The 14,832-nt window shown below is 41.0% G+C and overlaps 1 protein-coding gene and 1 long non-coding RNA gene across 2 annotated transcripts in view; both read left to right on the forward strand.

Moving 5' to 3' along the window:
- The first annotated feature begins 889 nt into the window (after nucleotides 1-889).
- Nucleotides 890-2,711, forward strand: LOC145426031 (uncharacterized). The gene is made up of 3 exons (XR_013906800.1): nucleotides 890-1,222; nucleotides 2,045-2,128; nucleotides 2,252-2,711. It is a non-coding gene; the product is annotated as an uncharacterized LOC145426031 (long non-coding RNA).
- Nucleotides 2,712-8,793: 6,082 nt separating this feature from the next.
- Nucleotides 8,794-14,832, forward strand: part of LOC145425997 (uncharacterized) — a 33,118-nt gene continuing 27,079 nt past the window's right edge. The window contains exons 1-4 of the mRNA XM_080299554.1: nucleotides 8,794-9,518; nucleotides 9,603-9,707; nucleotides 9,904-10,023; nucleotides 12,007-12,153. Of these exons, the coding sequence (XP_080155680.1) occupies nucleotides 9,430-9,518; nucleotides 9,603-9,707; nucleotides 9,904-10,023; nucleotides 12,007-12,153 (461 nt within the window). The 5' untranslated portion in view covers nucleotides 8,794-9,429. The remainder of the gene's footprint in view (nucleotides 9,519-9,602; nucleotides 9,708-9,903; nucleotides 10,024-12,006; nucleotides 12,154-14,832) is intronic.

A 14,832-nucleotide genomic window follows, 5' to 3' on the forward strand; every position in this document is an offset into this window, starting at 1 on the left:
GTGCGTGCTATTTGGAATTTGTAAATGTTTTGGATTTTGTACATGCTTTGTCCCTAGGGGCCACCGTAAAAACCCCACTGACTCAACGTCTCTGTTGAGAACGCCAGCATCGGGTAAATAACATGTGACCACGCCCCCATGCAATCACCTGTGGTGCAGGAAAATCTAAACACCTGCACCACCATAACAAATAAAACATAAACATTCACTTTGGCTCTCACTCTGTCTGCACTTTCATTCATGATTTCAACAGGTTGAAATGAGCTTTGAAGAAACATCAGTTTACTATTGAAATATTCAAAACGCTGCAGGAAGAAGAAGAACAAAGTGATGACGGATGTTTGTGCTTCAAATAGGAAAGCCAGCAGGAATAAATCACAACCTGCCAGTCGGGAATTTCCAAGGTTTATTTGAACGCAGCACACAGTGTTTCGATGCTCCCGAGTGTCTTCAAACGCCGCATTAGGCTCAAAGTTTACTTTCACTTTCCTGAGCTTCGTGGAGTGGAGCTTGTTGTTGGTGTCTCTTTGTGAAGAAACTGTGAGTTTGCTTTGTTTCCTCCTTTAACAGTTTGTCTTTAGGAACTTTACTGTTTGTTCAGCTCATGTTTGATTTCTTCACACAACAAACTGTGTGTGTTTGTATTTCCGGTCTCTCCATTAAAGTCAGTGTGTAATGTTTCCTGGCTAACATCAGCTGTGTGCAGCTTAGCACAAATCTGCCGCTCCATAGTTCACGGTAACGGACTCACAGCTGGACCAACGAGGCCGAGTGTGTCCGCCACTCTGAGCTACGTTCGTGTGTGTACTTATAAGCTGTGTCCGAATTCAGGGGAAGGATGCTTAAAATGTCATATGTGGATGCAATGACGTCACAGCGACGCGACAAAGGCTGTCCGAATTCAAAGAGCACTCAAAATGTAGCGACAAATGCGTCCTACCTCTCCACAAATTTGAGGGTTAGTTGTGTCCAAATTCAGGGGAAGGATGCGCCAATGCCATATTTGGAGGCAATGACGTCACGGCGACGCGACGAAGGCTGGCCGAATTCAAAGATTGCTCAAAATGTGGCGACAAATGCGTGCTACTTTGCCCTGAATTTTAAGGATGGTCCGATATATCCTTCGTGTCCTACCATATCCCAGGATTCATTGCGGGCCATATAGGAGATTTGTTTCTGATAACCATGGTGGTTGAAGCGGGAGAGGAAAACACTTTCAAATGTAAGTATATGAAAATCTGGTTGTACAAAAGTTAAATTGTTATAGCGGTTGTGTTGTTAAGCTTTGGGCATCTGCATAGACATGTTTCGTTTATTTAAAATAACCGTAAACCAGCTTGTATCGCGGGTCCCGCGGTTTTTCATGTATGGCCGCTTACATACAGCTAATTTAGATTTTTCCGAATTGGTGATATGTTGTGGGGAACAAAGACCAAACGGCTTAATTTATTAAAACAAGGAGAAAACGATCACCTCTTCACTGGGGTGAAGAATTGGGCAGCTACGGCGTGGATGTACAAGAATAAATCAATGTACACATCATATTCATATGAGTGCGGTCCTATTAACCTTCATGCTGTACAGCAGCGGTCCCAACCTTTTTCCACCACAGATCGGTTTATGTCAGGCACGGAGCGGCCTTTAAGGTATCGCGGATGAATACAACCACATAAAATGATCCGACCAAGTCAAAAACTGTGGTATTTTGTAAATATAATAATAAACGTGAATGTAGTGTGTAATTGTGTAACTTAATTAGCAGCGTCCTCCTGAAAATGCGCCAACATTGAGAGTAACATCCTCCTCTCTGCCGCTTAATGCTCTATGGTCGCTATGGTAACGTGTGGTAACATGTAAATATTTCTTACAAAATAAGACACACAACTACAACAAGGGAAATGGTACCAAACGACTCACGGACCGCTGCTGTACAGAACCTGTGATGTCCAGACGACGTTCCTCTGGTGTTCTGTTGTGAAAACCTTTGGGTTTAGGGATTAACATAGTTGGTTTCTTTCTTCTCTTATTTGTTGTGTGTGATCAGGACAATTCTGGAGAAGATGGGCCTGCAGGGGAAAGTCACCCCCTTGCAGGCCAGAAGACATGAGATAACTTTAAAGAATACAAAGTACGTATGTGTCTTATCAAGAAGATGATTCTTAAGAACACAAGTTAATAAATGTGCAATTACTAAGAGTTGTTGTGGTGTTTTTATTTGCCTGCTGTCATTTTTAATTTCCTCTGCCTTTAGGATTGCAAGTATCCAGGCTCAGGAGAGGGGGTCAGTGGGAAGCCCACTGCTGCTACTTGGCCCTGGTTTGCCCTCGTGAATGAGGTGATAGGACAGATGCCTTCCATTAAGCCTCCTGTCCTAATGTCCTCTCTCCCTGAGGACACTCCAGGGCCAAGCACAGCAGTGTGTGACCAAAACGACAGCGATGATGAAGTGGCTCAGCCACCTACGACAGGGAGGAAGAGGAAAAGAGATGATGAGCTGCTAGAGCTCATCAGAGAGGACATGAGTTAGCAAAGAGAGGCTGAGGAGAGGAGAGCAGGGAGAGGATGGACAGACTGTTTTCACTTCTAGAAAGATTAGTTCCAAAATGAGTTATGTATTAAGAAATTTATTTATTTGAATATATTTGTTACATTGTTATATGTGTTGCATTAGTTTAAAGGTTTTATGTTATTAATAAATTGATTCAAACAAACAGTAATTGTCACTGAACTCATTTGATTTACAGGCATTTTTAACATGTATGAACATAACGCTAATTTTGAACAATATTACATGGATATTTATTTGATAGCAAGAAAGTAAATAACACTAACAATGAAACAAGAATATTTCAAATACACAGTATGTAAAGATCGAAAAACAACATTTTCAGTTGTTCACACAGGATTAACCTGAGTGACCTTTTCCTGGACCGTTTCTTGAAGAACTGTAATAGATTACAGGAAGTATCTGGCAGTGTTGCTGAATCTGCTCGAGCAAGATCAGACGTGAATGGGGTGCTGCAACTGAGACCTGCGGTTTGTCTTTTCTGATCAGCGAGTGGAGAATCACACAGGGTGGTCTGCAAAGAGAGCTTTAGGATGCTTCCTCCCACTGTCCACTGCATCGTCCATCCACAGGGTTTGCAGGGCTGGCTCACTCGTGGCTGCCACACCACTAAGATGTTTTCAGAAATATGCAAGCAGGAGATGGTGGATGCTATATTATTAGTATAATACTTGTAACTCTGTAGCAGACAACAGTTTGATAAAGTGCTATGTAAAAAAACAAACAAACAAAAGATTAGATTCTATTTGTTTCAAAGATATTTAGTTTATATATTTTATATGATACAGTACATGTGTAAGAATGACCGATGTTGTGCCGATATTACACATATTACGCACGGAAACTTTGGAAATCAGTTTTGGCAGGCGAACACTTTTTTGGCAAAACGCTGGCAATAATTCAATTGTACGTGTAATTAGCTAAGTAATTCCTAAATTATTTTACCTGGATATGATTGTCTCTGATGACGTGCGGGCGACGACGATAAGGTTTTTCTGGGTCCTCAAGAAATAAAATTGTCCACACAACAGAGCGACATTTCTGGGTCCATTTTAAAGTTTTCGCGCTGTGGCGCTAGCGACCAGAAAAAAACGCAAGTAAGGGCGGAGTTGAAGGCTAGGAGGCTGTCCACAGCCCATCTGTTACGTTGGATACTCATTGTTTGTTCAATAAAGTTTCTATGGAGAAAAAAAAGGGGCTGTCCACAGCCGCTCACTTCCTGACTACCCGTCCGTCTAAGGACACTACCTTGTGACGTAGGTAGGTAGTGTCCTTATGAGCATCCTTCCCCTGAATTCGGACACAACCATAGTTTGTACTTTGTGAGTTCAGTCAGAGCCACAGAGGACGTAGCGTACGTGATGACGTCAAAGCTCAGCTGCAGTGTTTTTCTCACCTTTACATCCTTTACTCTCACTGTCATTAATATTTACACACGAGACACCTGCAGAGATCTGACGCTAAGCTAGCCACAAAGGATGATAACGCTAAGCTAACTCTAAGAGCTCTTAGAGACACGAGTTAAAAAGCTGCTTTTACACTCAACAAAAATATAAACGCAACACTTTTGTTACTGCTCCCATTCCCCATGGGATGGACGTAGAGACCTAAAATTCATTCCAGATACACAATATAACCATCCCTCCCAAACAGTGGTCACAAATCAGTCCAAATGTGTAGTAGTGGGCACATCTGCCATATTGAGATAATCCATCCCACCTCACAGGTGTGCCACATCAGGATGCTTATCTGACATCATGAGTAGTGCACAGGTGTACCTCAGACTGCCCACAACAAAAGGCCACCCTGGAATGTGCAGTTTTGTCTCACAGCAAAATGCCACAGATGCCACAAGCAATGAGGGAGCGTGCAACTGGCATGCTGACAGCAGGAATGTCAACCAGATCTGTCGCCCGTGCATTGAATGTTCATTTCTCAACCATAAGCCGTCTCCACAGGCGTTTCAGAGAATATGGCAGCACATCCAACCGGCCTCACAACCGCAGACCTCGTGTAACCACACCAGCCCAGGACCTCCACATCCAGCAGGTTCACCTCCAAGATCGTCTGAGACCAGCCACCCAGACAGCTGCTGGAACAATTGGTTTGCACAACCAAACAATTTCTGCACAAACTGTCAGAAACCGTCTCAGGGACGCTCAACTGCATGGCGTCTGGCACGTTGGAGAGGTGTGCGCTTCACGGATGAATCATGGTTCACATTGTTCAGGGCAGATGGCAGCTGAGAATGTCCCAGTTCTTGCATGGCCAGCATACTCACCGGACATGTCACCCATTGAGCATGTTCGGGATGTGCTTGACCGGCGTATACGACAGCGTGTACCAGTTCCCACGAATATCCAACAACCTCGCACAGCCATTGAAGTGGAGTGGACCAACATTCCACAGGCCACAATTGACAATCTGATAGACTCCATGCGACGATGTGTTGCACTGCATGAGGCAAATGGTGGTCACACCAGATACTGACCGGTTCTGGGTCCCCAGACCCCCAATAGCGCAAAAAACTGCACATTCCAGGGTGGCCTTTTGTTGTGGGCAGTCTGAGGTACACCTGTGCACTACTCATGATGTCAGATCAGCATCCTGATGTGGCACACCTGTGAGGTGGGATGGATTATCTCAATATGGCAGATGTGCCCACTACCACACATTTGGACTGATTTGTGACCACTGTTTGGGAGGGATGGTTATATTGTGTATCTGGAATGAATTTTAGGTCTCTACGTCCATCCCATGGGGAATGGGAGCAGTAACAAAGGTGTTGCGTTTATATTTTTGTTGAGTGTAGTTTGTGATCAGAATCCAGGACTGAGAGCAGCAGCAGAGTTGATGGATGATGAATTACTGGATGGAAGAAACTTCTCATTAACTCTGCTGATCCTCTTTGAATCATGGATCAGCTGAAAGGCTTAAAATGTTGTTCACACATGCAGTAGCGGTTTTTGATACGGGCGGTGTCCAGAGGGAGTGTTCGCCCAAGGCACCAAACAGGCTAGGACTGACTGAAGCTTCCTGTCACATTGAATCAGTGTGTATCAGTGAATGCATCGTGTGTGCTTCATGGCTCCATCTGGTGGACAGATGGTGGCAGCTTCCTCTGCCTCACACTGCTGTTTAACTGCATTCAGTTGACACTGAGATTCAATTCAATTCAATTTTATTTATATAGCGCCAAATTACAACAAAAGTCGCCTCAAGGCGCTTTGTATTGTACAGTAGATCGCACAATAATAGATACAGAGAAAAACCCAACAATCATATGACCCCCTATGAGCAGCACTTTGGCAACAGTGGGAAGGAAAAACTCCCTTTTAACAGGAAGAAACCTCCGGCAGAACCAGGCTCAGGGAGGGGCGGGGCCATAAAGACATGCTGTGGAAGAGAGACAGAGGTTAATAACAGATATGATTCAATGCAGAGAGGTCTGTTAACACATAGTGAGTGAGAAAGGTGACTGGAAAGGAAAAACTCAATGCATCATGGGAATCCCCGGCAGCCTACGTCTATTGCAGCATAACTAAAGGAGGATTCAGGGTCACCTGGTCCAGCCCTAACTATATGCTTTAGCAAAAAGGAAAGTTTTAAGCCTAATCTTAAAAGTAGAGATAGTGTCTGCCTCCCGAATCCAAACTGGAAGCTGGTTCCACAGAAGAGGGGCCTGAAAACTGAAGGCTCTGCCTCCCATTCTACTTTTAAATACTCTAGGAACAACAAGTAGGCCTGCAGAGCGAGAGCGAAGTGCTCTAATAGGGTGATATGGTACTACAAGGTCATTAAGATAAGATGGGGCCTGATTATTTAAGACCTTGTATGTGAGGAGCAGGATTTTGAATTCTGGATTTAACAGGAAGCCAATGAAGGGAAGCCAAAACAGGAGAAATATGCTCTCTCTTTCTAGTCCCTGTCAGGACTCTTGCTGCAGCATTTTGGATCAGCTGAAGGCTTTTCAGGGAGTTTTTAGGACTTCCTGATAATAATGAATTACAGTCGTCCAGCCTGGAAGTAATAAATGCATGAACTACATTTTCAGCATCACTCTGAGACAGGATATTTCTAACTTTAGAGATGTTGCACAAATGGAAGAAAGCAGTCTTACATATTTGTTTAATATGAGCGTTGAAGGACATGTCCTGGTCAAAAATGACTCCAAGGTTCCTCACAGCGCTACTGGAGGCCAAGGTAATGCCATCCAGAGTAAGAATCTGGTTAGATACCATATTTCTAAGATTTTCAGGGCCGAGTACAATAACCTCAGTTTGATCTGAATTAAGAAGCAGAAAGTTAGCGGCCATCCAGGTCTTTATGTCTTTAAGACATTCCTGCAGTTTAACTCATTGGTGTGTGTTATCTGGCTTCATGGATCGATAGAGCTGCATGTCATCTGCATAGCAGTGAAAATGTATGCTATGTCTTCTAATGATGCTGCCTAAGGGAAGCATGTATAATGTAAACAGAATTGGTCCTAGCACTGAACCCTGTGGAACTCCATAATTAACCTCAGTGTGTGAAGAGGACTCTCCATTTACATGCACAAACTGGAGTCTATTAGATAGATATGATACAAACCACTGCAGCACAGTACCTGTAATACCTACAGCATGTTCTAATCGCTCTAATAGGATATTATGGTCAACAGTATCGAACGCTGCGCTAAGGTCTAGCAGGACAAGCACAGAGATGAGTCCACTGTCAGAGGCCATAAGAAGATCATTTGTAACCTTCACTAAAGCTGTTTCTGTGCTGTGCTGAGCTCTGAAACCTGCCTGAAACTCTTCAAATAAACCATTCCTCTGCAGATGATCTGTTAGCTGTTTGACAACTACTCTTTCAAGGATTTTTGATATAAAGGAAGGTTGGAGATTGGCCTATAATTAGCTAAGACTACTGGGTCTAGAGATGGCTTTTTGAGTAAAGGTTTAACTACAGCCAGCTTGAAGGCCTGTGGTACATAGCTGATTATTAGAGATAGGTTGATCATATTTAAGATCGAAGAATTAATTAATGGCAGGACTTCTTTGAGCAGTTTTATAGGAATGGGGTCTAAAAGACACGTTGATGGTTTGGAGGAAGTAATTATTGAAGTTAACTCAGAAAGATCAATTGGAGAAAAAGAGTCTAACTTAACATCAATGGTACTAAGAGTAGCTGTAGATAATATTACATCTGTGGGATGATTATTGGTAATTTTTTCTCTAATGATAAAAATTGTATTTGTGAAGAAGTTCATGAAGTCATTACTAGTTAACGTTAAAGGGATGGTTGGCTCAAAAGAGCTCTGACTTTTTGTCAGCCTGGCTACAGTGCTGAAGAGAAACCTAGGGTTGTTCTTATTTTCTTCAATCAGTGATGAATAGTAAGATGTTCTGGCTTTGCGGAGGGCTTTCTTATAAAGCAGCAAACTATTTCTCCAGGCTAAATGATGATGCTCTAAATTTGTGACACGCCATTTCCTCTCCAGCTTACGAGTCATCTGCTTTAGGGTACGTGTTTGAGAATTATACCACGGAGTCAGGTACTTCTGATTAGAGACCTTAGTTTTCACAGGAGCTACAGTATCCAGAGTCGTACGTAGTGAGGAGGTGAAATTATTAACAAGATAATCGACCTCTGTTGGGGTAGCGTTCAGATAGCTGCTCTGCTCTGTGTTGGTACAGGGCATTGGAGATGATAACAGTGGGTGGATTATATTCTTAAACTTAGTTACAGCACTTTCAGAAAGACATCTACTTTGATAAAGTCTACTCTTTACCGCTGTGTAATCAATTATTGTAAATGTAAATGTTATCAGGAAATGATCAGACAGGAGAGGGTTTTCAGGAAACACTGTTAAATGTTCAGTTTCTATGCCATATGTTAAAACAAGATCTAGAGTGTGATTAAAGTGGTGGGTGGGTTCTTTTACATTTTGAGAGAAACCAATTGAGTCTAATAACAGATTAAATGCCATGTTGAGGCTGTCATTTTTAGCATCTACATGGATGTTAAAATCACCCACAATAATTATTTTATCTGAGCTCAGAACTAAATTAGATATAAAGTCTGAGAAATCAGACAGAAACTCTGTGTAAGGCCCAGGTGGACGATAGATGATAACAAGTAAGACTGGTTTCTGAGTTTCACAGCTGGGGTGGACAATGTTAAGCATCAGGCTTTCAAATGAATTAAAAGTCTGTCTGGGTCTTTGGTTGATTAACAGGCTGGTGTGAAAAATTGCTGCCACACCGCCCCCTCGGCCTGTGCTTCGAGATTTCTGGTAGTTAGAATGACTCGGGGGTGTTGATTCATTTAAACTAACATAATCATCCTGCTGCAACCAGGTTTCTGTAAGGCAGAGTAAATCAATTTGTTGATCAATTATTAAGTCATGTACTAACAGAGACTTGGAGGAGAGAGACCTAATATTTAATAATCCACATTTCACTGTTTTACTCTTTGGTTCAGATGTGGATACTGTATTGTTCTTTCTTTGTAATTGTTTATGTTTAAGTTGTTTGTTGCTGGTTTTTAGTTTGTTTTTTGTCTTTTTGGAAGCTGACACAGTCTCTATGGAGATGGGTTTTGGGGGATAGCAGGAGGAGAGAAGCTGCAGAGAGGCGTGTAAGACTGACACTCTGCTTCCTGGTCCCAACTCTGGATAGTCATATTTTGGGGGGTTTAATAAATTTGTCCATATTTCTAGAAATGAGAGCTGCTGAAGATAAAGCAGGAAAGAAGCAGCTGATATTTGGACAGCACACATGATGGAAAGGAGGATTTCTGTTGATGTGCACATGAATGATTTGTGTTTCCTCTGCAGGTGAAGGTAGAAAGTGTGTGTGAGCTGATGTGAATTGAGCAGCATGGATCAGTGTGAGGACAGAGAGGAGGGAGCCCCTCCCTCTAAAAGCACTCTGTGTGGGGAACATGAGAGCCAGACCAAAGCTCAGAGGTGAGATGACCATCTCTAACTGTCCATGACTCTTCTCCATGTCACAGCTCAGCACTCACATCACTGCTCCATCATTATTCACAGGAACCAACCTGGACCTCCACCCAGCTCTGGGTCCTTACAGAGTGATGGGTCTAAAAAGCACCTCTTCATTGATTTTAAATCCCAGCAGGAGCCTGCTGCAGAGAGGTGAGCTGTTACAGTGTAAATAACTGTTTACCTCTGGGTGGCGCTCTGTTCTTACACTGCCAACACTAGTTTGGAGTTTCCTTTTGCTCATGCTCAGCCTGCAAACAATTTTCTTTTTTTGGAATGACAAAGGTATTCTGAGTCTTCATCAGCTTCTGGCTGCAAATGAAAAACTTTTTTTTTTCTTCCCTAACAGGATCTACAAGAGACCTGCTGAACCTGAACCTGGACGCAGGTGTTTTTCTGTCATGCCCATGACCTACAATCGTAGCACTGATTACAGCTTTATAAGAAGAACAGTCACTGCTGCAGAGAGGTGAGCTGTTAGTAACATGAACTCTTTGATTAAACTGCTTGATGTTGTTTGATATAAACTGCAGTGCAAACGCATCATTCCCTCAGTCCCATTTAAACTGTCTCTTTAAAACAAGCCTTTGGTTTCTAACCAACTGAAAATCTACTTCAGCAAACAGGAAGTGATGCTCTTGCTCATGTTTTCTTCATCAGTCATGCTGTGCTGGATGTTGGAGGAAGTTAGCATTAAACTCAGTTAAGCATAGAAATCACTTATACTTAAACTCAACCATCAGTAATTACTTCTTAGATTACATTCAGTTTGAACCCTAGTTTTCATAGAAAACAACAGTAAGCTGCTGTCTGTCTTTAATGCCAAGAAGACAGTTTTCTACCAGTAAAATAAAATCACAAGACAGTTTCTAAAGAAATTAAATATCAGCTGTTTATCAAACCGGTTCACTACAGTCAATAATGCACAATCAGGGGATTTGTCTTTAAACACAAAGGAATCAAACTTTGTCATAAGAACTGAACATCTTGTCTAAAGATCAAAGATGAGAAACCATCCCCAACAATCCAACATCCCCATTTGTCCACCCTTAAAATCCACCCTACTAAATAAAAATGAAATAATCGTTCATGCTGCCTGTTGGATGTCTGTTCTACTTAATGAACTGTTCAGTAGGATTAGTTACCTTTGATGCTTGAATCAATCCAATTATCAGCACCAGAAATTCATTAGCAGTTCCCAATAATTTGTTTTTCAATTCTTTGCTTGCCCTGAAATAATACAGTATAAGATTTAATTGAAGACACAGGTCCAACTTTCTGATTTACGAATAAATTCTTTACAAATCCTACCATGTGAATTCATGGATTTTTTTTTCACATTCTGTCTCTCACAGTTGAAGTGTACCTCTGGTGCAAATTACTGACCTCTGTCATCATTTTAGGTGGGGGAACTTGCACAATCGGTGGCTGACTAAATACTTTTTTGCCCCACTGTATGTGTGCAACATGGTCAGTCAAAAAAACTGACTCTTACATGATGGTAAATGGCCTGTATTTATATAGCGCTTTTACTAGTCCCTAAGGACCCCAAAGCGCTTTACACATTCAGTCATCCACCCATTCACACACTGGTGATGGCAGCTACATTGTAGCCACAGCTGCCCTGAGGTGCACTGACAGAGGCGAGGCTGCCGCACACTGTCGCCACCGGGCCCTCTGATCACCACCAGTAGGCAACGGGTGAAGTGTCTTGCCCAAGGACAGAACGACCGAGACTGTTGGAGCCGGGGCTCGAACCGGCAACCTTCCGATTACAAGACGAACTACCAACTCTTGAGCCACGATTGCCCCCATGATGACATGATGTACATGATGACCTTTTACATCCAATTGTGTTCAGCACACACATGTTAAGAGGTTTTAAATCAAAAACAACAAAACAAGACTCACTGAGCGGCAAAATCCTGGTTACATTTGTGATGACACCACCTCATCTTAAAACCTGCCCTGGTTGTAAATTATCCTTTTATTATGTTACACAGACAGAAAGGGTGTAACACAGACAGTGGAGCAAGTACTATTTACATAAGCTCACTCTTTCCAAACTAGTAATGTACAGACCCCTGATAAAAAAATATTTATCATTTATGTTTTATTATAAATATTACAGATAAATAATATAATGAGCCAAATTTATTGCAGTCCATTTAAAACATTTTAATGACAGGTTTGAGTTTAGATTCCAATCAAAACATTAAAATCTACTCACAACAAAAATCAACTGACTTTGTACTGTAAGATAAAAATGTACAATATTAGAGAGACAACAACAATTAGGTGATCTACTATGAGCAGCATCTGGTGACAATGGGAAGGAAAAGCTACATTTTAACAGGAGGATAGTTCTAACAGAGCCAGGATCAGGGAGGAGAGTAGAGAAAAGCTTCAGTGGAAAATGACTAATAGATGTATTTTTCTCTTTATCTGTCAGATCTGGAGAGAGTTCCTTGTGGTCTTCCTCTCCTCTTAGAAGGAAGGACTTTTCTAAAACAGAGTCTGGCTATGGATCGATAGGAAGTGTTCAGTCTCTGGGAAGTGATCAGTCCGTGGACTCTGTACCGTCCTTTGCAACAGAAACGTGAGTTATAACTAAGTTGTGAATGTGACATTCATGTGTTAAGTGTTAACTGCTCCCAAGTATAAAATGTACATAAATACATTATAAATATAGTCATAATTATAGAAGTTATAATATATAATATATAAACATACCTGTCCGCTGGTTAATTACATAATCAGGTGGAGGCTGGGACTTCACAGCATACTCCTTATATGATTGTGTTGTACATTGTTATATTTAGTTTGTTTTTATTTATATATATAAAAAAAAAACATCAAGAAGTCACAACCAAACGGAGAACACACAATGGCACATGTTTATTCATCAAAATTATTTATTATTAAAATCAACATAACATAATTTTTTAACCCCTAAAAAACCCCACAAATTACATGTTCATATCAGCCCGATATCAGACAGAAGCTGTCAACTCAGCTCTGGAGAGTGGGCAATCATAATGTTTGCTCTCAATTTTGACAGCCCTATTAAAGATGAATATCAGTCAGTTTGTGTTACTCGCAGCAACAACTCCACCTCATTGTTAGTCCATTTAAAAAACTTGATGCTTTTCCTCAACATTTTGCAGCGACGTTTCAAAGAGCCAGAAAGTAAATAAACGGCAAACAGAAATGAGGCAGGTCGAATCATATTATGTTTCAAACATGCGCAGTCCCGGAACATAAGCGTTTCAGTTGTTTCAGTGTGGACATACAACTGCTTGGAAATGATCCAGATTAGTGTAGACATATCCTTTGTCTTTAAGACATTCCTGCAGTTTACCTAATTGGTGTGTGTTATCTGGCTTCATGGACAGATAGAGTTGGGTGTCATCTGCATAGCAGTGAAAATGTATGCTTGTTAACTCCACCTTGATTTTCAGTACTCTGTCCTGGGCCTCCTAATTGTTGACAATGGATGGTTCTGCCTCAGGCACCTTTTTTCTTCAGCTTTCTGAGGGTTCATGTCCCACGTGTGGGACTAATAAAGGTTACCTTATTTTGCCTTCAGTGTGGTCTACTGAGAGGTTTGGCTATCATGTTTTTTCTTTAGGCTTACCAGTTTTGGGTCACTCATTGACAGTCTGGTTGGTCCAGAGATGTTTTTCCTAATTTGTAATGTAAACTTTAGTCTCTGCTTTACTTTTGGTGTTTCTTTAGAACAATAACTTTCCACTTAAGTTGAGATTTTAGCTCATTTGCTTTGCGTACAACTTTTAAGCAGAACACTGTTTTATATGGTCAGTGTTCGAAAGAATAAATGCAGTGTTCTGACCCAGACTAAGCAGGAAATGACTGACTTTGTTACTGAGATGTCCACTGTCATATTTCAGAATCAGGTTCTAAAATTTGCAAATGGATCTGAGATCTTTCCTTTCTTTATCATGAGCCAGAAAATCTGTTTTTAGTAGGTCTACAGTTTGTTTTAACAAATTCTAAACTAGGGCTGGGCCATATCATACTGTTCACGGTAATACCGGTATAATGTTAGGCAACGATAAGAAAATGAAATATCGCGATAGAATATGGGTAAAACGCGCATGTGCAGTGCCTTTGTTTTCATATGCACATGGCAGAAAAAGCAAGGCAGTGACGGAGAATGAGAAGGGTGAAAGCGGATCGTTGAATGAAACAGATGAACCAGAATTGGTTTGTAAAAATGCTGCAACTTCAGTGGTGTGGAACTGGTTTAGCTTTCATCCGTCAGATACACAACAAAGCACTATTTTTGGTAGAGCATGGTAGCGGGCCGTCGTTATTACCGTGTTTTTTGGAACATACGGCACACTTAAAACCAATCCATTGATTTATCTGAAAATCGACAGTGCCCCTTATAATCCCGTGTGCCTTATGTATGAATTCTGGTTGTGTTTACTGACCTCAAAACGATTTTATGTGGTACCCGGCGCTCGAAAATCTGTGAAATGATTTAGTACGACTTTGCTAAGCTACGAAGCCACACCGCTTGATGGATTGTCGGAGCATTATGGTTGTCGTAGGCAGGAGCCTCACGGAGTGATACGTACTGTGCTTCAACATAATGTTACCGTGTTGTGTGTGTATAACCTCTTTTTAAGTTTTGTGGATATTTTACATGGTTATGCTGAGGATATGTTGGCCAATTTCCACTGGAAATGCCTTTTAGTTAAACTGTCAGCAAGGAATTTGCGTTTGCACTGTAAAATTTTTTATATAACTTTAATGCACATAAAAAACAGCTGCTTGTTTAAGTAAAATACATTGATGGGTTTTTTTTTGCACTAATAAAGTTGTGGAGTTGTAAAGTATTTTGTCTAGTGTCAATTACACTGCAAAAACCCACCTCCTTAATACTAGAAAAATACACTTATTTTTGGTGAAGATTTGCTTAAAACAAGTGAAATTATCTGCCCATGGGGTAAGTGTTTTTTTCTTAATAAGATTTCTTGAAATAAGAACAATATCTAGATTTAAATAAAGCTAAAAATAAGTATTTTACACTCATTCCAGGGAACAAATCAGAACATTGAAACTTAAAATAAGCTTTAACCACTTATTGTAGGCCACAAATAAGATAATAAAGCTAAAAATAAGTCTTTTACACTTATTACAGGCAACAAATTAGAACAATTGAAACTTAAAATAAGCTTTAACCACTGATTGTAGGCCACAAATAAGATAATAAAGCTAAAAATAAGTCTTTTACACTTATTCCAGGCAA

This window comes from Astatotilapia calliptera, chromosome 3 (genome assembly GCF_964374335.1).
Source record: "Astatotilapia calliptera chromosome 3, fAstCal68.1, whole genome shotgun sequence".
NCBI lineage: Eukaryota > Metazoa > Chordata > Actinopteri > Cichliformes > Cichlidae > Astatotilapia > Astatotilapia calliptera.